At 49.2% G+C, this 25,762-nt stretch overlaps 10 protein-coding genes across 10 annotated transcripts; 4 read left to right on the top strand and 6 right to left on the bottom strand.

Moving 5' to 3' along the window:
- Positions 1-153: 153 nt before the first annotated feature.
- Positions 154-1,042, bottom strand: sld5 (putative GINS DNA replication complex subunit Sld5; the record flags this gene model as incomplete). The annotated part of the gene is made up of 2 exons (XM_056716731.1): positions 154-789; positions 866-1,042. The coding sequence occupies 2 exons, from the start codon at positions 1,040-1,042 to the stop codon at positions 154-156; spliced, it is 813 nt and encodes a 270-aa protein (XP_056564353.1).
- A 668-nt stretch (positions 1,043-1,710) lies between these two features.
- Positions 1,711-2,267, bottom strand: N7489_010981 (resistance to Congo red protein; the record flags this gene model as incomplete). The annotated part of the gene is made up of 3 exons (XM_056716730.1): positions 1,711-2,020; positions 2,080-2,190; positions 2,242-2,267. 3 exons carry the CDS (start codon positions 2,265-2,267, stop codon positions 1,711-1,713), a joined length of 447 nt encoding a protein of 148 aa, XP_056564352.1.
- Positions 2,268-2,925: 658 nt separating this feature from the next.
- N7489_010980 (uncharacterized protein) lies at positions 2,926-4,875 on the bottom strand (the record flags this gene model as incomplete). Its single annotated transcript, XM_056716729.1, has 3 exons — positions 2,926-3,930; positions 3,979-4,564; positions 4,616-4,875. 3 exons carry the CDS (start codon positions 4,873-4,875, stop codon positions 2,926-2,928), a joined length of 1,851 nt encoding a protein of 616 aa, XP_056564351.1.
- Positions 4,876-6,943: 2,068 nt separating this feature from the next.
- N7489_010979 (uncharacterized protein) lies at positions 6,944-8,932 on the top strand (the record flags this gene model as incomplete). The annotated part of the gene is made up of 6 exons (XM_056716728.1): positions 6,944-7,406; positions 7,468-7,708; positions 7,771-7,786; positions 7,847-8,014; positions 8,066-8,219; positions 8,295-8,932. 6 exons carry the CDS (start codon positions 6,944-6,946, stop codon positions 8,930-8,932), a joined length of 1,680 nt encoding a protein of 559 aa, XP_056564350.1.
- Positions 8,933-9,344: 412 nt separating this feature from the next.
- Positions 9,345-11,107, bottom strand: N7489_010978 (unc-93 family MFS transporter; the record flags this gene model as incomplete). Its single annotated transcript, XM_056716727.1, has 3 exons — positions 9,345-9,612; positions 9,695-10,398; positions 10,484-11,107. 3 exons carry the CDS (start codon positions 11,105-11,107, stop codon positions 9,345-9,347), a joined length of 1,596 nt encoding a protein of 531 aa, XP_056564349.1.
- An 810-nt stretch (positions 11,108-11,917) lies between these two features.
- Positions 11,918-13,270, top strand: N7489_010977 (N-acetylglucosamine-6-phosphate deacetylase; the record flags this gene model as incomplete). Its single annotated transcript, XM_056716726.1, has 2 exons — positions 11,918-12,286; positions 12,356-13,270. The coding sequence occupies 2 exons, from the start codon at positions 11,918-11,920 to the stop codon at positions 13,268-13,270; spliced, it is 1,284 nt and encodes a 427-aa protein (XP_056564348.1).
- Positions 13,271-13,743: 473 nt separating this feature from the next.
- On the bottom strand, positions 13,744-15,432 carry N7489_010976 (GMC family oxidoreductase; the record flags this gene model as incomplete). The annotated part of the gene is made up of 2 exons (XM_056716725.1): positions 13,744-15,125; positions 15,186-15,432. 2 exons carry the CDS (start codon positions 15,430-15,432, stop codon positions 13,744-13,746), a joined length of 1,629 nt encoding a protein of 542 aa, XP_056564347.1.
- An 843-nt stretch (positions 15,433-16,275) lies between these two features.
- On the top strand, positions 16,276-17,837 carry N7489_010975 (betaine-aldehyde dehydrogenase; the record flags this gene model as incomplete). Its single annotated transcript, XM_056716724.1, has 2 exons — positions 16,276-16,757; positions 16,823-17,837. 2 exons carry the CDS (start codon positions 16,276-16,278, stop codon positions 17,835-17,837), a joined length of 1,497 nt encoding a protein of 498 aa, XP_056564346.1.
- A 523-nt stretch (positions 17,838-18,360) lies between these two features.
- On the bottom strand, positions 18,361-19,619 carry N7489_010974 (uncharacterized protein; the record flags this gene model as incomplete). The annotated part of the gene is made up of 3 exons (XM_056716723.1): positions 18,361-19,230; positions 19,283-19,431; positions 19,499-19,619. Coding segments are annotated over 3 exons (1,140 nt in total), but the record flags the coding sequence as incomplete, so codon positions are not given.
- A 1,133-nt stretch (positions 19,620-20,752) lies between these two features.
- N7489_010973 (putative beta-N-acetylglucosaminidase) lies at positions 20,753-23,826 on the top strand (the record flags this gene model as incomplete). Its single annotated transcript, XM_056716722.1, has 4 exons — positions 20,753-20,802; positions 20,988-21,106; positions 21,167-23,667; positions 23,716-23,826. 4 exons carry the CDS (start codon positions 20,753-20,755, stop codon positions 23,824-23,826), a joined length of 2,781 nt encoding a protein of 926 aa, XP_056564344.1.
- Positions 23,827-25,762: the final 1,936 nt, after the last annotated feature.

Here is a 25,762-nt window from a genome sequence, read left to right as displayed (position 1 = left end):
ATGCATAGTATCTCTCAATCTATCTACATCGGTAGAAGCAAACTCCCATAGAAATAAGGAAATATATCATAAAATAACCCAAACGCCACTCCGCTATGATGAAGTCGAATATCAAACCCCAGTCCCAAAAAGAAAAGCAAAGACTCGAAAGAATCATAATAATTCCACCTCCCCTCTCCCCCAAGCCCCTTTAACCCCTTCCCATCTGACAACCCAAACATCTCCCATCCGCATCGTAACTCCCGTCTCATATTCCTCCTCCTCCCCACCAACAACAACCGGAACCTCCGCACCAAGACACCGAACAAAAACAACCTCCTTCAAATCGGGCCCCTGGATCATACTGGTCCCACCGGCATTATCATCCAACCGCCTCAGCTGCCGCGGGAATGCCCCCATAAACGACCCCGCGTAGTGGCCAGCCAGAAGGGTCTGGTGTGCATGCAGGAACGACGTCTCCGGCTCGGACAGCGGAGCGAGATCCGTCAGCTCTGATATATCCGGCACGGAGTCCTCGGGCTGCTGGTTGGGGTTCTGTGAGGAGGCGGTTGATTGTGTCTGCGAGGCGAGGGGGTTTTTGTTGCGCGAGGCTAGCAGCACTAGGTAGTGCATGCTGTATTTTGTTATTTTGGCGAGTCGGGCTCGTAAAAGACTGCGCACTATGTATTGGCTGCGGGCGAGGTCGGTTTGGAGGATTGAGAGGCGGAGGTTGAGGTTGGGGTTGTGGGTGTTTGCGGTTGTTGGGAGGGTTGTTTCTGACGACGCGGCTAGATCTTCGATTGTTTCGATCTGTAGGTGTCGGATTGTATTAGAGATCGTTCTAGGGAGTATTGGTATGTAGCTGCTGTGTAGGTGCTGTGTGTACCTGTATCCGCACGCGGTCCATTATGCGCTCCATCAGTGGCGCCGGCCACGGTAGTACCTCCGACACGGCGCGTTCGGCTACCCAGAAGCGCGTGAGCAACTGGTGGTCCAGCGCTGCGGACTCCAGGCTGGCACCTGGACCGCGGTCCACTGATGCGAGAATATCGTCGATATCCATGAGGTTGTCGCATTGAGGAAAATGCAGAGCGGAGCGGGAATATAGGGCGGAGATGGGGGTGCCTGGGGCACTAATCAGCCCGCTAATCTCAAAATATCAATCGCAATACATGTTCATGTACCTGCGAGGCCGGTTTATAAGAATTGAGCTGAATTGGCGAGTTCAACTGGCCCGATCTCAAAGTATTTGCCAATTGGACCTTTTGCTCTGAAACCAGGCGATCGGCAAAGCACACGATGCCCCAGTGAATCGATTATGGCCAGTTTACTTTGAAAGAACAATTCTAATTTGGGTTATTTAATTCAAGTCCATTTGGCCGTTCAAGATGTACAAGTATCATTAGAGAGAACTGTACGAGAAAGAACCTAGAACTTCATAACCCAAGTCCCATTTTTCAGGGATCTCAGACAGACTAAATGCTTGAACTCAGCTGAACTTCAGTTAGATATGACATGGAAGACACGAGGAAGCATTAAGTAGTAGGCGAAAAAAGAAAAAACCATCCATCCATCCACCCACGCGGGTATGCGATCAAATAAAAAGAAGAACATATTTCGCAATTGACAACGCCGTAAACCATTACCTTCCGGCACATTTATCGGGATATATGCAACATCGGAAGATCTTAAAAACCATGCTCATTAAGCTTTGAAAAGATGCGTATGAGTTTAGTCCTTGCGACCATTGGGCGGTGGGCCAGGTGGCGGCGCATATCCGTTGGTACCGTACGCATTCGGAGGCTGCTGCAACTCGATGCCTTGCTGCTGTGGTGATGCGTTTTGGGCACCAAAGTAGCCGTGGTGCTGAGGGTTCGGGCTGTATTGAGGGGGCGCATTTTGCTGGTAGTAAGGGTCGCCGTAGGGAGGTTGTTGATAGATGGGTTGGTTTGGCGGAGGAGGTCCGGGGGGAGGAGCCATCCACCCGGTTCCTGTGATAGGGCGCTGGCCATGATTTCGGCGGCGGCGTGCATTGAAGCATCTGAAACAAGGCTTGTTAAAATCGAGATCGAATGGAAGAGAAGATGGGGCAGGACTCACGCGAAACTGAAGAAAAGTAGGAAGGCTACACCGACGATCACGGCGAACGCTACCCAGCGACCCCAAGAGTCCCAGGTAGAATAGCAGTCATTGCCATGATAGTAACCAGAGCTGTGAGGGATCAGCGATATGTCTTTTGACGGGTCATCACAGTGTACTCACCAGTATCGAGGGTATAGGACTGGCATGAGGGGCTAATTATTTGCGACAGAAGGGATAAATTGGGAAAAAAGAAAGAAGAGGAAGAAGAAGAACCCAATCTTCAAGGATGTGAGATGTTCGACGTCAATGGGAGGCTGGTGAGAGCGGTGGGTCCTTGGCACTTTAGGCTGCAGTTTGGGGGGAAAGGTACTGTGACTTGTCTCGCCGCCTTATTTTGTATGGTGACTGTTGTACCAGTACTTGGCAATTTTGAATCAAGTATTTTAGAGGAGAACTAAAGAGAGTACAGCAGAGTCATTCGAATTAAAAAGGAAAAAGGAAAAGAAAAAAGAAAAGAAAAGAAAAAGCAAAGTGAAAAAGAGGAAGACTGCGTGGCGCAGTTGGGGCAGGGCTGACGCACGTGAACACTTAGTGTACGTATGGAGTAACTATATACCTAGGTAGTTATAGTCCTTATAAGTATTATTCTATTATTCTATTATTATATCTTGCATATTATATTATATTATACTATAAATATCAAATAAAAATTAAATACATGTGCATATTCGGTCTCATTCTCTATAATTCTATTGTCTCTATTGAGTCGAGTGATGATGTACTACACTTTCATAGATACTCCCTCAACCTTGACTAGTCAATCTAGATGCCACAATGTAGTCTTTATAATAAAGTCAACAATTATTAATATACGAAGTTCCTACCATAAGCCGGGACGGATGGCAAAGCCGGTAACGCGGTGATACTCGACCGGATTTCACTTTTCAAATCCAAACTCGCCTCTCTCTCAGCCCCATTGGTGTCTTCGTGGGTCATCTGCACCGATAAAACATGGATCCGGGGCGACATGTCGGGTTTGGTTTTGAACGAGTATGTAGGTAATACCTCGAATGTCTCCTGTACCCAGGACATCTGCCTGTCCAGATCCGGCCCGGAGAGACTGGTGTCGTTGACCTTATTTTCCAGGGTAGTAGAAGACTTGGTTCGGAATATGCTGCTGGGCCAATCTTTCGCCTTGGCAATCGGGAGTGTACAGCATGCGGTTTTGGATACGCTATCCCAGGCTTCGACCACGCGGTCCGTCTTGAGGAACTGGGATATCTGCTCCTTCATGGTCTCTCGGCCATTCGTGAGTCGGTCGTGGGCTTCCTGTCGCGCTTGCATGGGCGATTGGGCTGTGGATTGTCCAGTTCGCGGGCGCGGGGTGGTGCAGAATGCCCGGAGCTGTTCTATGGAGATGGTGCGTGAGAGTCGTGAGGGTTGTGAAGGTGCTGTTTTCGGTCGACATTGGGCCGAGTTGATTTTCTCGCTGGCAGACCGTTTGGGTAGGAAGGGCTTGGAGAGCTTGCGTTTGAGCCTTCCGGATGTCGATGGAAGGGGAGGTGGGGCTTCGTTGCCGGCGCCTGCGCCGGCTTCTGCTATAAGAGCACTGCATGATTTGGCCCGACTCATGATCCTGCGCCGAATGCCATCGCCCAGGATGGGTGGATCCGCAGGGGTGTCGGTTTGATTTTTAACTGTGGCACTCTCAAACTGCTTGGAGGCCGTTGGTGTCCTTGTCCTCTTTGGCTTCGATAATGGATCCCGAGGAAGAGGCTTTTCGGATGTGGGCCGTTTTTTAGCAAAGAGTCTTTGCTTGACCGACTTGTTTCGATTCACAGTGTTGCTGGTGTGTTTAACAAACGATCGCTGTGACCATTAGCGCTGGAATCGGAAAATCAAGGTCTGTCAACTCACCACATCCTTCCTACTGGCTATTCCCACCCGTCGTTGCATTTCTGTAGTCGCCAAGCCAAGTTGGGTCAGGGCTTTCTGAAGAGCAGTGCCCCGTCGACGAAGTTTTGAGATTGCGACAATCCAGCCTTCCATATTGTCCATCATGGCCTGGTGGAAAGCCTTGAGGCTCTCGGACTTGAAGCAGTCCCCGTCCGTGAGTTCCCGGAAGTAGAACCACAGTGCGCCCATAGCCTCCTTTGCCTTTTGTAGGTCCTTCAGGCAGTCTGTGACGGCCAGGGTGAATCTTTCAATGGCATGTTCAATCTGATCATTATAGGCGACAACTGATAGCCGGAAATTCCGGTCCTCTAGCATCTCATCGAAGACGTCAAGGTTTCCCAGCGGTAGGCTGAGATACTGAATTCGCGTGCGAACATCTAGTCGGATGATCAAGAAGTCTTCAGTGGTCCTTTCCAAGAAGCCATCCAACTCATTCACATGTTTCTGTAGAATCTTCATGACTGAGGCTTCGGATTTTGCCAGGCTCTTGGCTAAGAGGTGGACTCCGAAAGTCATTTGGGAGATCAATTTCCAAAATGGATGGTACCTGTATGGTTAGTTCAGTCCATCCACTTGATAGGAGTACAACTTCTCTCACTTTTCAGAGGCCCTTTGGCGCCATTTTCGCCCACAAAGCCGCTCGTATTCATCGTTCTCTAATAGGTCACGTCGGCGGGTTTGCGCGTCAATGTCAACGATCCAATTAGTTTTAGAACGATCGGTCGTTTCGATAATTGATTCCTCAAACGGGCCCTGGAGTTGGGCAAGGGGATGGGATGGGTAAGGACTGGATGTTTTCTGAGTGTCCGGTTGCTTCTCAATATCGGGCGTGTGAACAGAAGACTCCGGCGTATCCATGATCTATTACACGTTCGCAGTGGCCCGAGTATAAGCCGATGATTGCACACTTTAGAGATAAAATGCCCCAAGTTGCAAATTAAACGAAACTTTTGAAGTTTTGGTGTAATAGCCCCTATCCATTTATAAAATCACAATTGCAACCAGCCCATGGCTTTAGTCATGGTGAAGATCTGGACTGAGGATGGCTGGTGTAGATATGCAAGGTACTACTTTATATGGGATTAGAGAGAGAAATCAATAGAAAGGTGGAACTGACTTACTTTTTTTTAAATAGGTCCAGTGAAACACATATATGTCAAAACAGGGAGAAGGGTATCTTATGGCCCCTTTGAACAAAGAGATGAAAGAGAGGAAAATATGTTGGACATCTTTAATTTCTTTAATTTCTTTTCTTTTCTTTCTTTTTTCTTTCTTTTTCTTTCTTTTTTTGGTTATGGGGGTTATTACGTGGTGGAGGGTCCACGTCGGCAACGTTTCCACTTGACATCCCCCAAATCAGCCAATGACCACCCGGCAATGTATCGAAATTGAATCAAATCACAACAACTTTTGGGAGATCGAGGAGTCTGAGACCACGGCACTTAATTTCGGATCAATGGTTTATCCGGTTTTAGTTCCTAGGTATGTTTCCCCTTTTACGAAAGAGACATCCTCTAGGGCTCTACGGAGTACCAAGTAGGGCTCATCTACATGTATTAGGAGACGTGGCAAAATACGAGACTTGGCGTGATGTGGTAAGGCATGAGGTACTCCGTACAACATAGGGCAGTTCGTGATAGCCTTACACTCCATATTGTACCCGAACTTCTTATTTTATTTCTAAACGAAAGGAGGGAATGGGAAATGATATGCGAGATCGGCAACTCTAGAAGCGGTCCATTTCGGGACCTGATACGGAGTACGGAGGACGGAGTATGTACACTATGTAGAGACATCTATAATACGATTGACTTCAAGTGCCTCAGGCTTTCACACATTCTGTATTAACGTACAAGTAGCAACATCCTATTTACATAGTGCTACATGCACTGGATCACGTAGGACAATCTATGCACTAATATGCACTAACATGCACTAACATGCACTAGTTATCATGGATATTTCCCAAAGTTGGTTACTTTGTTTAATTTGTTTAATTTGTTTGCTTGATTTGCTTGATTTGTCTTGTTTGGTTAGTTTGCATCCACATTACCTGATTGATGATTTCCCCTCACTTCTCTCGTTCTCTCTCCATCGTCTTTGAATTCCAAAGGTTGCACTGTTTATTTAAAGAACACAAAGTAATACATCTAAGCTTTTGGTCAGCCGACTTCAAAACTCAATTTCCAAGTCTACCGGTGTTATAGACCTTCCTACTTAGGAAAGACTCTTGGAACACACCTTGGTATTGTCAGCTTGGCCGGGACTGCCGCAACCTAGTCAGGAAGCCAAGCTATCAAATCGTTTACTGTGACTACAATCTACAGTCCTTCTATTGTCAAGTACATCCTTCCATCTTTCGCGTGATCTCACACTCACTTAGCCTCCAGGCTGGAGGTCATTGATACCAGACTCATTATCTACTATCATGGCTCTGGGCGTTATCGATGCTACCGCTACTACATAGATTGTTCTGTTAAGCATGTCCTGTTCGAATAAGTACTTTAATAGTATCTTCCAAAAGAATCAGACCGTAAACATATCACGTCATACTGCGTTGAAGGATCCTTGTCTTGTTGCCTAGGAAGTACAACGTACAACAGCTCTTGGCCAATTGAGATGCCTGCTGTTTAGAGACACAGCCCGCAGGGCCGTACAACTGTACAGTCTAGCGACGATCTTTTTCCTCGTTCAATTGACGTCGAATCCCCGAGTGGAGCTTTGACTCTTTTCCCCTCTTAAAAACGATGCGACCTTCCCCCCCGGAGCTCCAACGGAGATCGATGAAATCCCCGGCTTAGTTCCCCCAATAGCGTGAAATAATTCCTTATCATGGTTTATTTTCCCCTCTTCTGGGACTATAATTCTGGGACTATAAGTATCCCCAAATAACCCTGTAATCTTCACTCGTAACAAGTAACCCATTATGCGTGTCTCCCACTGGATTCCATTACTGCCGGCTGTAGCGGCGCTCGTGGTGCCATCGGAGGATGGTTCGGAGAGCTTAGAGGCCTTTTTCCGCCGCCAGCTGCCCGAGCATCCAACAGGTGTGAAGACTATCAAGACGGCTAATAATGTCACTATTCGATATAAAGAGCCTGGCAAAGAGGGTGTTTGTGAAACCACCCCGGGTGTCAACTCTTATGCGGGTTATGTGGACCTCTCTCCAACAGAGCACACTTTCTTCTGGTTCTTCGAGGCTCGCCATGACCCGGAAAATGCGCCAATTACCCTGTGGTTAAATGGTGGACCGGGTAGTGACTCCTTGATTGGATTGTTCGAGGAATTGGGTCCCTGTGGTGTCAACGAGCATAATGAATCTTATATCAACAAGAACTCGTGGAGTGAGGTCTCCAATATGTTATTCATCTCTCAGCCACTGGGTGTCGGTACGAATATCTTTCTATTCTCCTTTTCCTTTTTCTACACATCTGGCTCATATAATCGCAGGTTTCTCCTACGCCGAAAAAGCCCCCGGCACCCTTAATCCCATCACGGGTTCATATGAAGACCCTTCATATGCAGGTATTGATGGCCGCTATCCAGTCACCAACGCCACTGCAATTGATACAACTGTACTTGCTGCCAAAGCTACCTGGGAAGTCCTGCAGGGATTCCTAGGTGGTCTTCCCAAGCTGGACTCGAAGATCAAGTCGAAGAGCTTCAATCTGTGGACTGAAAGTTATGGAGGGTGAGTTCACTCTAATGCTTCTGAAATTATCTGTTGATGTATCCATTACTGACTTATTGTAGACATTATGGCCCTACTGTAAGTCAACTGCCTGTCTGACTCCTATTTCATTCGCTGGAATTGTCTAACCCTGGGCAGTTCTTCGATCATTTCTATGAAGAGAACCTTAAGATTGCCAGCGGCGCCCAGGACGGCATCCAACTCGACTTCAACACCTTGGGTATCATCAATGGTATCATTGATGAAGGAATTCAAGCCAAGTATTACCCTGAGTTTGCGGTGAACAACACCTACGGCGTCAAGGCTGTAAGTCATCAAAGATGTAATGATATACTTCCACACTGACAAAGAATATAGATCAACGACACAGTTTACAACTACATGAAATTTGCCAATGAAATGCCAAACGGTTGCCAGGACCAAATCAGAACCTGCAGGTTTACAAACCGCACCTCGGTATCCGACCTCGCACTTTGCGCCGAGGCAGCCAACATGTGTCGAGACAACGTCGGTATGTAGACTGTACCTATATACCCCGACTACATATTACATCTACCAGAACAACTAACAAGCTACGGAACCTCAGAGAGCCCTTACTACGCCTTCAGCGGCCGAGGCACGTACGACATCCGCCATCCAAGCGACGACCCAACCCCAGAAGGTTACTATACGAACTACCTCGCCAAAGATTCGGTAATGAACGCCTTGGGTGTCGATCTAAACTACACGCAATCCAACAACGAAGTCTACTTCGCCTTCCAGCAAACAGGTGACTTCGTCTGGCCCACCTTCCTCGACGACCTAGAAGACATCCTCTCCCGCCCCGTCCGCGTCGCCCTTATCTACGGTGACGCAGATTACATCTGCAACTGGTTCGGCGGCGAGGCCATCTCCCTTGCGGCAAATTACAAGCACAGCAAGGAATTCCAGGAGGCGGGCTATGCGCCCTTCCTCGTCGATGGTGTCGAGTATGGCGCGACCAGAGAGTACGGCAATTTCTCTTTCACCCGTATTTATGAAGCTGGTCATGAGGTGCCGTATTATCAGCCAGAGGCTTCGTTGCAGCTGTTTAACCGTACGCTGAATGGCTGGGAATTGCCCAAGGGAGAAAAGAAGCTGAAGCAGGATTCTGGCTCAACTGGGCCCGAGTCGGCGACTCACACCCAGTCTTCGGTGCCGTTGCCTACGGCTACCAAGGCTTCTGGGTCTGGTGCGCTAATGTGAGAGAGGCCAATGGGTGGACCTGATTAAATATTGATAATATGTTCAATGGCATTGTAGTTTGAGATGTTACATATGTACGCATTTAGATAGACTACTCCCCATAACCATAGTAGACCTAAAGTACACCCGAAATGAGAGTCCCTGGCACCCACAAAGCAGAGCCACACTAGATAATGTACAAGATCAAGAAACCGAGTTGACTGACATTGAGTATTTGTTGAGTATGATCCTCATGGCCCGTGGCGCAGTTGTGGCCCGGGAGTCTCGCGGGTATAGAAAGTCACACGCCTCGTAAATGCAGATGTTTCGTCAAACTGTAGTGAGAATGAAGAAGGTGATTTAAATCAAAAATTGACCGCGTGGTGATACAGATGACCGGTAGGGATTGTTGGGTCCCTCGCCGAGCAATTCATTATTTGGTAGTAGTCTCCTCATGGGAGTCGCGGAGAGTCTCGGTAGGAGTTTGGCTTTCTGTGTGAGGCTTATTCATCTCAGACATTTCATTGGTATGGCCCAGGACTTCGGCGGCAGTTTCGTCGGAGAATCGCAGATCGTCCTCGACGGCAGTGCTGTCCTTGACCTTGAAGAAAATCACAGGTGAGGCAACAAGCATACTACCGACCAGTATACCCCAGCAAGAGGCAAATTCGGCCATGTATGAGGTCTCCTGTGCATCCAGACTGAACATTTGTTAGTTAGGGGAAGAGTAGAGAGAGAGAGAGAGAGAGAGAGAGAGAGAGAGAGAGAGCAGGGGTTGCTTACCTCCACATTCCGGCAGCGCCAGCAGACTGGATTCCCTTGTAGAAACCAGCAAAGTTGGCTAACTTGCGGCTGTTGTTGGAGAGAGAACCCATGTACCAATAAGTGCAGGTCTGGAAAGCTGCATCGTAAAATCCGTAGAACATGTACAGGAACATTGGTCCAATGTAGCCGCTGTCGGTGAAATCCGTACCGAGACCCTCGGTTTCGCGGGTGTAACGCTTCTGGAAGGCATATCCTCCACCCCAGATGCCCATGGTGATCGCGAGCAAAACGCCAAAGTTGAGCTTGGCACGCCACGGACGCGAGAGGCCCTTCAAATCCAACAGCTTGCCGAAGACGAACGCGCCCACCATCTGCATCAGCCAGTACAGAAGACTGTTCAGGGCGCGAGTGCGAACATTGAAGTAGGCGAGATTGACTGAGTTGAAATGGTATGCGTAGAACCAGTTACTGGCCAGAAACATGGGGAACATCATGATAATGTATGAATCGTGGATCAGTGTCTCCCAAAGACCTAAAAACTCGGACTTCCAGGTTGGGTTCTTGATCACAATAACGCGCGAGCCATCCTTGCGCTTGACGTGCTTGCAATCGACAAGGCACCAGCAGAGAATGAAGCCAATAGCCATCAGAACAAGGAAGGCGATGTAGGTGCCATTATTGACGGTGCCGGCAGTGGAGTGCATGTTTTGACCGAGAGGGACCTGTTGATATCAGTATATTGTTTTTCTTTTCCTTTTTTTTTTTTTATTATTAAATGGGATTTCAAAGTGTGCAAAGTGAACGTACCAAGCTACCGATGACACCACCCAAGTTGAAAATCACCCAGAAGATAGCAATGTATTTTCCCTTCTCATGCTCATGTGGATAACTCAACATGACCGCACCCTGAGCACACCACAGCAGACCAGCACAGACACCGAGCAGAGCTCCGGCAAAAATGAGGAAGGCCGCGTTTTGGTTGATATTGTACGAGAGGAGCGAGGCAACGTAGAGGAAGTACCCGAACCCACCCAGGGAGAGTGTGAGCCGCAGACCGATGCGATTGGCAATAGAGCCGGCAAAGAAACCGACTACTGCGAAGGTACTGTATAGTGCAGTGTTTGCATTGTTCACATCGTGGGCGTCAACTTGACCACCGCCACCGAGACCGCTGACAGCATTGAACATTCCAGGACATAAAAAGCAGACAAATGACACCAGATATAGTTGCATATCCGGCGAGGCAAAGTAGGGAGCCTCCCATTTGCCAATTTTGAATAGTGGCTTGTACATCCATGCTGGGCCTATCACCGATTGGTCCACACCTGACTCGGGGTCCTGAGAAGAAGGCACAGGGGCAGACATGGACGCATGTTGTGCTGTCGGCAGCTCCGTGTGCTTCTCTCCTTCTTGCTTCTCCGACTCAGTCATGGTTGTAGGATAACAAGATCTACAGGGGCAAGGGAAAAGGAAAAATAGTCAAAATCAATCAACAAGCGAGCCAAGGGGTCCAAAGAATGTACTCCACGTGAGAAACAGGCTGAAGAATGGTGAAGAATGGTGAAGAAATGAAGAATGTAGATACTAATCCCTTCAAAAGTATCTGAAAGAGGAATATATTTTTTTTTATTAGGAGGCTAAGGCTTTTTAGTAGACAAACTAATATAACCGAGTCTGAAACTTTCTTATCTTGGATCCATTTTTCTCAATGCGACATACACGTAGCCATTGAGGGGAAGGTTGCGGGGGACAAGAAAAGATGGAGTCATCGAGTCTGGAGAAGTTGCAAACCAAGGAAATAAAAAAAAAGGAGTTATAATAGGAAAATGAGGGATATCCTTCAATGCGACAATGCGGATGGGGAGATGTTGCATTGGGAAGAAAAAAAAGAAGAAAAAAGAAAAAGTTGGGAAAGGAAAAAGACCCGCATGCGGAGTGTAGCATGCGGGGACTAAGGTACTACGGTATTGATACGGTATTGTCAAGCCCGGTTATGATAATTTACAGGCCGAGTATCGAGGTGTATTATTACAATACAGCTACTACTACTACTACTACTACTACTACTACTACTAGTATCCAAGTATATATGGTATACCACATCGGCATGCCGAATGTCACGCAGTCTACGGTTACATCATTGTGCCTGGATCTTTATGTACTTGGGATTTTCCCCCTCTTCTATCGGTTCTACTTCCCAACTACTTGATCTGATCTGATAAGGAATATTTCCTATAAACAATGCCGGGCAAGACTTCTACCCCGCGCATTACCAAGTTCACCAACTGTCGCCTGGTGCGCGGCTTGGACTTGATCGAGCAAGATCTCTGGATTGATTCTCTCACTGGAAAGATCCTGAAGGATCAAGAAGCTTTCTATGGGTTGCACCTGTCCCCTGACGAGATCATCGACCTCGGCGGCCGTATCATCGCCCCGGGTATGATCGATGTGCAGTTGAACGGTGCTCACGGCTTTGACTTCTCCGTACCCTGTGAGACAAAGGAGGAATATGATGAGGGGTTGCGCATGGTAAACCGTGGATTGGCCCGAACCGGTGTTACTTCCTACCTGCCGACCCTCGTGAGCTCCACCCCCGAGGTGTACTGGAAGGTAAGCAAAGAGCAAAAGTGTCGCTATAAGCCATGCGAGATTCCCCATTCCTAACCTTTACTCTTCCAGGTCCTCCCCTCCCTCGGCCCAACCGCAGGGACCCATACGCCCCAAGACGGCGCCGAGTCACTAGGCGCACATGCCGAAGGCCCTTTCATCAGCCCCGGCCGCAACGGCATTCACAAGCCCGAAGTTCTGCGCGCCGCGGAAACATTCGACGACCTTCTCCACTGCTACGGCGCCGATAACCTGGGCAGCGACAGTCCAATCAAGATGATCACAGCCGCCCCCGAAGTAGGCAACATGATGGCCCACATTCCTGAAATCGCCAAGCGCAACATCATCTACGCAATTGGCCACTCCGACGCGACCTTCGAACAGGCTGTTGCAGCCACGCATAAGGGTGCCCGCATGATCACCCACCTGTTTAATGCCATGAGACCCTTCTACCACCGCAACCCAGGTATCTTCGGTCTGCTGGGACAGAGTGAGCGCCGCAGGCCATTTTACGGTGTTATCGCCGACGGCATTCATCTGCATCCCACTTCCATCAAGATCGCGTACAATGCTCACCCGGATGGGTTGATCTTGGTTACCGATGCTATGCGCCTGTGTGGTCTGCCTGACGGTGTCTATGAGTGGACGAACGGAGAGCGGATTGTTAAGACCGGTGCGCGGTTGACGCTTGAGGGCTCTGATAAGATTGCTGGGTCATCAGCTACGCTTATCGAGTGTGTTAACAACTTCCGTCGTTGGTCGGGTGCCTCGACGGCTGCGGCTATCAATGCTGTCACTGCTGCGCCGGCACGTCTGCTTGGCTTGGAGGGTGTTAAGGGGTCGTTGGAAAGCGGTGCTGATGCGGATCTCATCGTGCTGGGTGAGAATGAGGACCCCTTCACTGGGCCGGCCTTGACGGTTGATCAGGTGTGGAAGCTGGGTGCTAAGATCCACGATACTGACAAGGCTGCCGCTTTGGCGGTATGAGGTGACTCTCAAGCTTGGATGGGATCTGTTTCTTTTGGGGGTTAGGGTTTCTTTATTCCAGTCATATGTTGAACAGCTCTTTCATCTCGGGTTGGTTACAGGCGTTTTGGGGTTGTGGTTTTGCATTGAGCATAAAATGCAAGCGCATGGTTATCGCACCAGCTCCATCTTCAGTTTGAATATTTGTTTAGATTTTCAATCTCAAAATCTTCAAAATCTTCAAAATTTATTCTCGGATATCAAGTCTATCCATGATAAATTGTATATGTGGTAGATAAATAAAAGGTCCAAGTCTGTGTCGCACACCGGGCAGAATCAGACTCGGCCGGCATTCACAAGGCGATCCTCCGCGCCCAACTCTGAGGGGGCTATGCGCCGTTCGCTCATATGCTATAATAAAACCAAAATAAGACCGAAAATGAAATAACTTTTTACATGCATATCAGATCTTTGACGCGTAAGAAGTCCATGCTTTACAGACGGGGCTGGTTGCGAGACCAGCCGGCCTCACCAGCAATCAGCTCGGCGGCACGCTCACCAATGGTCAGGACCGTCAGCATAGGGTTAATGCTGGGCATGTCAGGGAAGACACCGGCATCGGCAATGCGGATGCCCTTCAGGCCGCGGACCTTCAGCGTGGGGTCCACAACCGCCATGGGATCGGTAGCAACGTTACCCATCTTGGTAGTACCGGCGGGGTGGTACACGGTGTGGGCAACACGACGGCCATACTCGGACAGCTCCTCGTCAGTCTGCACCTTAGGGCCGGGGGCAACCTCGCGCTTGATCCAATCCTTGAAGGGGGACTGCTTGGCAATCTCACGAGCGGCCTTGAGACCCGCCACGATGGTGGCGGCGTCGTAGCCCTCAGGGTCGGTGAAGTAGCGGAAGTCCAGCGAGGGCTTCACGGAAGGGTCGGCGGAGGTCAAGAAGAGACGACCGCGGGAGCGGGGGCGGGGAATGTTAGGGGTCATGCAGAAGGCGTTCACGGGCTCGTCGTAGCCGAGACGAGTCGTGTTCAGGGTGAACGGAATCTGGTAGCAGTGCATCATCACGTCGGCAATCTTGCCGTCGAAGCCGGCAGCGTTGGGTAGCTCGCGGCGCAAGAAGATGCCGGCGTCAGAGTCCATGGTGGTCATGTTATGATCCACGGGGCTGTTGAGCTCCCACATGATGATACTCTCAGGGTGGTCCAGCAGGTTCTCACCAACACCGGGGAGATCCTTCACAACGGGGATGCCGAGTGCGGACAGCTGCTCACGGGGACCAAGACCAGAGAGCATCATCAGACGAGGGGTGTCGACAGCTCCGGCACACAGAACAGTCTCCTTCTTGGCACGAAGAGTGTGCTTGACACCAGACTGCAGAGTAACATCAACGCCGGTCACGGTATCACCCTCAACGTTAACCTTGTTAACCCAAGCGTTGGTGAGAATGGTCAAGTTGGGACGCTTCTCGTCACCGCGGAGAATGGGGTGGATGTAGGCGACACTGGCACTGCTGCGGCGGCCATCATCCGGGTTGTAGGAAATGTTGAAGAAGCCAACACCCTCAGTCAGTTCACCGGTCTTACGGATATCATCATTGAAGTTCTCAATGACAGGAATGTTCATAGCGCTAGAGCAGGCCTGGATCCAGTCCTTGCACAGCTGGTTGCGGTGGCGGGCATGGACCGGCTGGATAGTGTTGCGCAGGTTATCAATGATTCGGGTGAAGGTCTCAAAGTCCCAACCCTTGCAACCCTTGGAAACCCATTGACGGCAATCATACTCGAAGGGACGGAAGGAGATGAGAGTGTTGTGGCTGGAGCAACCACCGAGGACCTTCGCACGGGAGTGGCGGATATTACTGTTACCTATGAGGATAGTCAGCACAAGCTCGTTTACTCACTTAGCATAGCAAAACAGTGTCATACCCATGGGTTGCTCGGTGGTACCGTAGTCGTAGTCAAGCTCGCCTCCGAGCAGACTGAGCCATTCCTTCAAGTTCAGAACGCGGTCATCCATGAAATCACTGGGACCTCCCTCAATAACGAGAGTGCGCTTGTTAGGGAGGTACTCGGCCAGGCGTGCGGCGATCACACAGCCGGCAGTACCGCCGCCAACGACAATGTAGTCGTAGCTGTTAACATCGACGGCGGGGAACTCGTTCGTGGTGGCCATGTTGAATACCGGGGGAATAGGAGGGATAGGCTGAGGGGAAGATTGGAGAAGGAGGGACCTCTTAAAAGAGAATTTTCAAACAGTCTACTCGGGGGTGGTATGATCGGAGAAAGGCCTTGGATCCAATCTTTTTGGGGTGATTGCCCAGCTTTCCCTTCTTTTTTTTTTTTTTCTTTTTTCTTTCTTTTTTCTCTTTCCCGTTAGACTCGGCGAATCTTTGACCTCTGAGTGGTGGCGATCACTAAAAAGTGGGGAGAAGTGTCGGAGATGGTTTAGATAATATGATGTCCACCGACTCTTAACGGCCGGGTATCAGCTCTTCTTCATCGGCATAAGTACTAGGTATGAATTGTTCAATGTGTCCGTTGATATCCGTAAATTGGGGAAAAGAGGAGGTGTGTCCATGATAGGAATTCCCTTCCGATGCTAGAGCGTACGTTACTTTCTTCTTACTTTTCACCGATTTCCGCTAAGAAATGCCTTTCTTAGTATGAAATTCCCGACTTTCAAGCCATAAGAAGATGTTCAAGACGAATCTGGTTAAAGATAACCCGCAAAACAATCCCAAGGTTTTTCAGCCACCTTCAGCCGCTGACCGGATGGCGTACTTAGTACTTGACTGTTACGTACTGATTATGCTGGGCGGCCGAGTACCGAGTACACTACACCGTAATCGGACTAGCAGATTGGATACATGCCCCCCACTTTTTTGGCTTTTACTTCGGAGAAACTATAAGGCGGTGTAGGTTATTCTTTCCCGAGGTCTAGTTAGTTATCATTTCTCTTATCTTCGTATCCTATTATATATTGTATGACCTTCCTTGTTCATATACACAATCAATCATGTCGCTCTCCTTCCCACCTCGTCAGCTATATTACAATGGCAAGGCCCAAGCCGCAACCTCCGGCAAGTCATTCCAGACTATCAACCCCGCCACTGCAACTCCGTTGGCCGACATCCAAATTGCCTCCAACGCGGACGTCGATGCCGCCATTACTTCTGCCGATCGCGCATTCCCTGCTTGGGCGCAGACCCCGCTGATTGCTCGTGCTCGGATTCTTCACAAGGCCGCTGCCCTGCTAAGGGAGCGGAACGATGAAATTGCACGCGTCGAGACTTTGGACTCCGGCAAGGCCTTTACTGAGACTAGCACCGTCGACGTCACGACTGGCGCCGATGTTTTGGAGTACTATGCCAACTTCATTGGTGGTGGTGGTCTCAACGGCGAGACTACTCAACTCCGCGAGGATGCCTGGGTATACACTAAGAAGTCCCCTCTGGGTGTGTGTGCCGGCATTGGTGCTTGGAACTACCCCATCCAGATGTAAGTTCTTCGATCCTGCTTTTGCTGCACCGGAGAAGAAAAGAAGCTGACTTGGATATTTTCAGTGCCCTTTGGAAATCCGCTGCCTGTTTGGCCGCCGGTAACACAATGGTCTATAAACCCAGTGAATACACCCCGCTTCATGGTCAGACCCTCGCAGAAATCTACACCGAGGCCGGCCTCCCCGATGGTGTCTTCAACGTGATCAACGGTGCCGGTGATGTCGGTGCCTACTTGACCGGGCACCCACTCATCGCCAAGGTCTCCTTCACCGGCCAAGTGGCAACCGGTATGAAGGTCGCAGGCGCTGCCTCAGGAAACATGAAATATGTGACAATGGAGCTGGGCGGCAAGAGCCCCTTGATTGTCTGCCCGGACGCTGAGCTAGAGAGCGCCGTTGATGGCGCCATGATGGCCAACTTCTACAGCACAGGTCAGGTCTGCACCAACGGCACCCGGGTCTTTGTCCCGCGTACCATGAAGGCTGCTTTCGAGAAGAGTCTGCTCGAGAAGATCCAATATGTGCGGGCTGGCCCGCTCTTTGACGAGCAGACCAACTTCGGTCCCCTCAGCTCCAAAGTTCACTACGACAAGGTTGTCGCATACATTCGCCACGGTATTGAGTCTGACCGCGCCACCTTGCTCTGTGGTGGTGTCGAGAAGCCTACGGTGCCCAAGGATCTGCAAGCCGGTTTCTGGGTCCAGCCGACCGTCTTCACCGACTGCACTGACTCCATGAGAATCGTTAAAGAGGAGATCTTCGGTCCCGTTATGTCCATCCTGTACTATGACACCGTCGAGGAGGCTGTGCGACGCGCCAACACTACTGAACTCGGTCTTGCTGCTGGCGTCTTCACTAAGGATTTGAACCTGGCTCACCGCGTCATTGACCAGCTGCAGGCTGGTATTACCTGGGTGAACACGTGGGGCGAGAGCCCTGCTGAGATGGCTGTCGGTGGCTGGAAGAAGAGCGGTCTGGGCGTGGAGAATGGTCGTCGCGGTATTGAGGCTTGGCTGCAGAACAAGAGCACTCTGGTTGATATGAGCGGTGCCGTCGTCAGTGTCTTCGCCAAGCTATAATGTTAATATGTCATGCAATGTACGACACAAAAAGCAAGGAGCATAAAATGTACGGAATATAGAACAATTCGAGCGCCACAATTAAGTAATTAGTCTAGGCTCTTTCTGTATCTTCATTCTGTTACTGAGGCATTTGTATATGTTTCTGATATTTCTGTGCTGGAAGTCCACAAGCGCACCGATAAGGCATATATACTGACCTCAAACGACTTTACGCTACATACATATGTACACACGTATAAATATGGAGATTTAGATTAATTGTACACAGCTTGAATTATCCATAGCTAAAATCTTTGATGTCACTTAACCCCTAGAAAACGCATCTATCAAGCCAGGAATAATTGAAATGACCAGAGAAACTCCTTAGATAACACCCATGGATCCTGTAAGCCAAAGCAGTAAAAGACAGAACCCATCTTTCCGTTCTCCCCTTACAAAGAAAAGAAAAGGGAAAAAGGGAAACTAAACCGAAAAGAAACCCGCTGAATGGAAATGCCACAAATTCGAGAGGTGTTCACCATCAGAGTGTGGTCATTCTGGTGCCCATGCGATCAAAGATAAGGTCGCTCTTCAGCGCACCGTCGATACCGCCAATGGCTGAGTCGACCAGACGCGAGGACATGCTATCTGGAGTGAGCTCCTCTTCTTCCAGTGCGCGGCGTTGCAGCTCAGTGTTGATACGGAGATCTTTTGGCACCTTCTCGGGGGTGCCATCGGGAGTAGGCTGCTGGGACTTGGGCGTTCTAGCTGGTAGTGGGGCCGGGACGTAAGTCCGAGGACGATAAACGAGAGCCGGTCCCTGAGTGCGGGCATCGGTGCCGGCCTGCTCGATCGATTCGAAGTACCGTACGGTCTTGACCTTGAGCTCGAGAGTGGCGTCGCGATCGCAGACGATGAGCGGGTGTTGGTGCAGCTGCAGTGCGGAGAGGGTCCACATGTGGTTCACGCCATCCTCGAGGCCCTTCTGCACGGCAAACGCTTTGTGCGCTCCGGTGGCTACAATCACCACTTCACGGGAATCCATAATAGTCTGAATACCAACAGTCATAGCCATGCGGGGCACCTTGTCCGTGTCGCCACCAAAGAAACGGGAGTTTGCCAGAATGGTGTCGTAGGCCAGTGTCTTGACGCGCGTGCGGCTGTTCAGTGAGGAGCCTGGCTCGTTGAAGGCAATATGGCCATCTGGTCCAACTCCACCCAGGAAGAGCTCGATGCCACCGTAGCGGGCGATCCGTGCTTCGAACGATGCACACTCGGCTACAGGATCAGTCGCAGTGCCGTCCAGGATGTTAATGTTCTGCGGTAGGATGTCCACGTGTGAAAAGAAGTGCTTGTACATGAAGCTGTGGTAGGACTCGGGGTGATCGCGAGGCAGACCGACATATTCATCCTGTATTGGGAGTTAGTAGGCTGTTTTACTCCGTGACTGTTGTCGCGCATACCATATTGAAAGTCACGACATTCTTGAAGGATATCTCGCCGGCGCGATGACGCTGCACGAGGATCTTGTAAATGAGTTCAGGGCTGCTACCAGTAGGCAAACCAAGCACGAACGGCTGCTCGGGGGTCGGATTGAACGACTTGATGCGGCCTAAAGAGGGAAGAGTTAGTCTCCGTATTTGCGCATCAGCGCATCGAGGATCTGTGCTTCAGCTTACTGATAATGTAGTCTGCAATATACACAGACACCTCACGAGGATCTTCTCTGATAATGACACGCCTATATTGAGAAGCCAATAGATTAGTATGCCAGAATGCGATATATAGAAGATATAGAGGACTGTCACTCACATAATTACGTCACGAGTCTTTGGAAGTTGGAGACAGGGCTAAGAAGTATGGGAAAATAAGGAAGGGAAGAAGTAAGCTGATATCTAAAAGAAAAGAGAACATTCGATAAGGTACAAGGGACCATATGGGTTACAGTTTTGGTGGAGTGTACGACAGTGACAAAAAGAGAACGTCGTATAGATACATAGACACGTGCTAGATGGTTGCCTCCCCCTCTACGACTGGGGGCCTTCAGGGGGTCTATCCGGATTGACGTCTACGGGTTATCGCATCCTGGACAAAGAAGAATCCACTGAGATAGCCATTGACTTCATTTGGGCAATTCCACGGTTTCTATCAAGGTCTCAAGGTCCACTCGGGTGTATTCCATGGGGCCCAACAACCAAGCCAAGAGTGCGATGACGGGAAAAAAAAAGGAAACAGGCATTCTGATTGGAGTATAGAGCTCCATCATGCACATGGTGGTCTGAAGGTTCCATTTGAGAAGTGTAGGAGTTGCATCCGGTGATGTCGGCAAAAAGCTGGAGAACATATGGTCCAGTGCAACCCTGGACGTTGTAGCTTGTAACGTCGTAGCCGGGTATGGTATTGGTATTGATGGGGCACGTGACTTAGAATTGGATCCGGATTACAGTTACATACAGATCACGTGACAGTCCATTTTGGGTGTCCATGGGTATATATATATTATGATCTCTTCTCAATAATCTCCGACGTATCTTATGGAAACAGTATACATTGTGTGCGGAGAGTATGTACTTATACTTATTTTCTTGAATATAGTCATACATAACCAAGTAACTACATATAACAATGTACATAAAATCTAGAATATGCCAAGATCCCGTGACCCTGACAGCGGAGTTTCTCCCCTATCTCCTTATCTCTCTAGTCCCAATTCTTCCCCGACATTTGCGGCTCTGGGGCAGAAAGACAAAGCTCCCGAGGTCCGATTTTTTGACTCCTGCAACCCTTTAACCCCCCTGTCACCTGACTACGCGTGCACTGGCTTCATATTCCTTACTTGTCAGACGTTTGCGGTGTCCTCACCTTGGATCTCCCGACATTGCACCCTCCGCATCCTACCTCTCTGGGCCGCTGCAGGCATTCCTCCTCGGGCGATGGCCCGGAAAGAGGACATGCTGCCCCCGGGCTGGGAGGACCTAGATAGGTAAGTCAATTCTCTTGTTTCGCTTGACTCATCCCCTATCGGCGTTAATCCTCGCCCCCCAAAATCTGCCTGTCGGGGTATCTCCCTTCACTGTGGAACCTAACTGTCAATTCTGGGGTTGAGGGTTATTTAGACTATTTCCAGTTTAGGAAATATGGCACCTCGGGTACGCTGACATGACATAGGCAGATGGGCCAGCTCTTTATGATGGGCTTTGATGGAACTTCGGTCAACCCACAGATTCGATCACTTATTGAGAATTACCACTTGGGCGCGGTGCTGCTATCTGCGAAAAATCTGAAATGTATCTTTTAAAATGGCCCTTCATCAATAGCATCTTGGACAGTCACTGACGCATTCATAGCGGCCGAGGATACAACCAGATTGGTCTTGGAATTACAGACCATTGCGCGTGATGCAGGCCATCCCGTCCCGTTACTAATTGCCATGGACCAGGAGAATGGTGGTGTCAACAGTTTATACGATGAAATATATATTCGCCAATTTCCTAGTACCATGGGCATCGCAGCCACTGGGTCCAAATCTTTAGCCCACGATGTGGCTGTCGCGACAGCACAGGAACTCAAGGCAGTTGGGGTCAATTGGATCTTAGGGCCCGTTTTGGATGTTTTGACCAATGTGCGAAACCAACCATTAGGCGTTCGTACCGCTGGCGATGATCCCCAAGAGGCGTCTCGATATGGCGTCCAGTTCATGAAGGGGTACCAAGAAGCAGGTTTAGTGACTTGTGGAAAACACTTCCCATCTTATGGTAACTTGGAATTTCTCGGTTCCCAGACGGATGTCCCAATTATTACGGAATCCCTGGAACAACTCAGTCTCAGCGCACTTGTACCCTTTCGCAACGCTATAAGTCAAGGCCTAGATGCCATGATGGTGGGAGGTGTCTCATTATCATCAGCTGGCATGAACGTGATGCACGCCTGTCTGAGTGATCAGGTGGTTGACGAGCTGTTGAGAAAGGATCTCCAATTTCAAGGGGTGGTCGTTTCCGAATGCTTGGAAATGGAGGCGCTCACACATAACATTGGAGTAGGAGGTGGCACGGTAATGGCGAAGAACGCCGGCTGCGATGTCATCCTTTTATGTCGTTCATTCCCGGTCCAACAAGAAGCCATCAACGGCTTGAAACTCGGCGTGGAGAACGGTATCATCGGCCGTCAGCGAATTGAACAATCGTTGCGCCGCGTTTTGGATTTGAAGGCACGGTGTACTTCGTGGGAACAGGCACTGAACCCTCCGGGGCTTTCTTCACTTACACAGATGCAACCCTCGCATACCAACCTTTCCACCCGAGCCTACAATTCTTCCATCACAGTGATGAGAGATAAGAATAATTTACTTCCGTTGTCTAATGTCATCGAGGCAGACGAAGAACTTTTGCTTCTGACTCCGCTAGTCAAGCCACTCCCAACATCAGCAGTTTCTCTTTCGGTCACAGAGTCTGCGCATGCATTATCTTCAGAACGAACCTCGTCGGTTTTGAGTGGAGAGGGTGTCTTCAAAGAACTTGGACGATCACTGTCGCGGCAGAGGAACGGGCGCGTGCTGCACACCTCCTATACTTCCAATGGTGTGCGTCCCATCCACGAAGACCTCATTCAAAGAGCGAGTGCTGTAGTCGTTGTCACGGCAGATGCGAATCGCAATCTATATCAGCAAGGGTTCTCGAAACATGTCTCCATGATCTGTCAATCACAGTATAACTCATCTGGTGAACGCCGCGAGAGGCCATTAATTGTGGTGGCAGTTAGCTCGCCGTATGATTTTGCCATGGATTCCTCAATTGGTACTTATATATGCACGTATGACTTCACCGAAACAGCTCTCCAAGCATTGGTCAAGGTCTTGTATGGCGACTTGACACCCTCAGCGGCCCTTCCCGGCTCCATTGGTCGAACGCAGAAGATCCACCAGTCTCGACAGCACTGGCTTGTCGAAAATTGGAACGAGGATCGCGACGCTTTCGCCTTGGATGCTTTGCTCGATACCGTCCGTGCCGACTATGCACTGGGCCAGCCGTCGGAACTTCTTGGAGCTACCAGTAGCAGCTTCTTGCTACGAAAGGAGGATGTCGACGAAGCCCATTTTGTTGTCCGGAACAGTAGCACACATGCCCTCTATGGGTTCTGCGCGACCTACTTCTTTCGATCAACAGGCACCGGCGTGCTTGCCTGTCTGATTGTGGACCCTTCTCGAAGGAAACTATCAATCGGACATTCACTCCACAGCCGCGCGATTCGGACTCTACTTCAGCGGAGCGGGATGAGACGCTTCCAGTTAGGATCCCGATTACCAGGAATCTACCTTGGCATCCCGACTGTCAACCCTGTGGAGCGTAAGCGGCTGCGGCAATGGTTCGCGAATATGGGGTGGAACACCGCCCTTTCCCGACCAGTGTGCAGCGTGATCCTGCGCAACCTGTCGACATGGGTGCCGCCCGAAGGTCTCACTGCGACGCTGCAGAGTGCCGAGGTCTCATACGACCTCGTGTATGGCTGGGATTTTGCGCCGGCGATCCTCGACCACATTAAAACATATGCGCGGCAAGGCGTGGCCGACATATACCGCATGGCTCTGGGCGATGCGCCTAATTGCGGGATCATTCGGGCCAAGCGGCCCTCTGACGGGGTCATACTCGGGAGTGTCGTGATTTACAATGTGCGATCTGCCTTGGCAGAGCACATGCCCGTGCTGCGCGCCACGCAGGCTTCTGTCGGAGGCATTTCATCTCCGGTCATTTCCCCTTGCGGTGAAGATTACTCCGCGGTTATGCAGGGCCTTATCCTGCTAGCTATCAAGCAGATCCGGAAGTTAAGCGCCGATGCTGTGGTTATGGATTGTGTATGTTTGCTTGTTTCTTTTCTACGATCATTCTCTAACCAAACATAGGTCGACGGCGACGGTCACTTCGACCATCTCTCCACGATGGGCTTCACTATGCTGCACAGCTTCGAGGAAGTGAACTGTGACGCAGCTACATGGACGATGATGCATGCGTAGTAGGTATCAGACTTGATTCGACTCTCAGTTTTTTCCATTTCCTTTCTACTATTTTCGGTTCTGGTTTATTCGCGTCTATGATATCCATATCGCATTGGGTTTGGCATTTATTTTATCTTTTCTATATATTTTTCTGCTTCTTTTTTATATATACTCAATTGGATCTGGTCCATTTACTTCTGTTCCACACGATCCAGTATCGGTTTCTTCCGAGTTTCTTTTCCCACATAGCTAGGTATCAAGGTATTTTCTATTATCTGTGTCTTTAGAGTCTTTGGGGTAGGACAGAAAGTCGTTCGGTCCAATCAAGTCAATAAATCAATACTTTTATTGGTCACCGGGCTCATTACGATTACTGTAAATTGAAGCTATTCCCATAACTGTCGACTTGATTCTGAAGCCTTCCGACTGTGCAAATGCCTCCTACTGATGTTGAGCTTCATAAAAGCGAATGGACGAACATGGGGATTTGTATAGTGGGAATTGGCTCGTTTCATCAAATGTGGTGGTTTCCAAATAGTGAAGCCTGGCTGGCGCAATGGTAAGCACCTTTTATCTGACTATCGTCTGTTTCTAAAGCAAAGTTGATTAAATTGAATAACTAAATACATAGTGGTAATAGCAACACTAGATTTGCTCTAGTTGCAACATTGAGCCAATAAATAGATCTATACCTAGCGCAGGGTGTCAAAATACAGGTTAAATGAATCGGTCTACACACTAAGGAGGAACCGCAAGTTCCAAGATTAATTAAGCCTGTGAGGAATTCCAAGGTTGATATTAATTTTCTCCGTAATTACCCTTTAACCCTTTAACTTTCAGAAGGCATCACAATTAAAGCCGAGATCTTACTGGACCGGAGGTCCGTTGGACCACGAAGGCTAAACTCGATTTATTACGGACAATGCACATCTTAGCTTCAGGGTTTTATGGGGGAATTGGGGGAATTGTGGGAACTGTGGGAATTCCCTGTAGAACGGAGCTCCGCTTTGGCGCCGGAGGCGGACAAAAGCCAACCCGCTTTTTTTTTTTTTGGTCGAAAAGAGAAAAAAAAAAGAAAAGGGCCTGTGTTATGGAGTATTTCGTCTGATTTCAGTAAATGTGACAGAAGGAATTAGTATATAAAGAAGACTATTCTCTCTTTTCTCCGTGTTTTCTATATAGAATCAAAGAAATCGAAACCCCCCAAACGGGCTTCTCGGGCCTCGGGGCCTAACTTTGACCCGGGCCAATAAGTTTATTGGTTCAGAGTTTCGAACCAATTTAGTTTTCTGTTTGCGTTAAAAATCCCTCAGTTGTACAAGCGGAACCTTTTTTATTTTTTATTTTTCGCAGCTAAACTGGGAGTCTCGAGGTCTACACTCTTGATCTACGATCCCAGGAATGTTGCAGATATATCCTGAGTGGATGTACTACCTAGAATATATATTATATACTAATATACTACTCTATATACATGAAGCTTTTCGGGATCTCCCAAACTGAAAGGTTAGATCCGGCACCGTTGAAAGCGAGGTCTCAAGGGCTGGAGCTTCCAAAGGTTCAATGTTCCCCTTGGAACCTTGAAACCTTGGAACTGGCGCCATGTCCAACCGTGGGTGGCTCCCGTGGTCAGAACCTTGGTATACTTGGTAGGCTGCATCAGGAAACGCGCCGGAAGAAGAATTTAAAAAGGAAAAAAAAAAGGGAAAAAAAGCGAAAGAGATAATCAAATCGGGTAAATGCACAGACTCTTCTGATTCACATGCGAAAGAGAGGAAGCTTCTCTTTTACTCTCTCGCCACTCAGTCTCCCATTCTCTTACTGTCTGACAAGCCCCTGGACCAGGCTGTATCTCCTTCCACAACGGATTTTGTTTGTGTTTTATGAAATATAGAGAGGGTTTCCAAGGTTACGAAGAAATAAAGTGTAAAGTGCACATGTACCGTGTATAAAG

This window comes from Penicillium chrysogenum, assembly GCF_028827035.1.
Source record: "Penicillium chrysogenum strain IBT 35668 chromosome Unknown utg000005l_segment0_segment0, whole genome shotgun sequence".
NCBI lineage: Eukaryota > Fungi > Ascomycota > Eurotiomycetes > Eurotiales > Aspergillaceae > Penicillium > Penicillium chrysogenum.
Note: the sequence above shows the minus strand (reverse complement) of the source record. Positions and strands in the feature narration are given on the sequence as shown.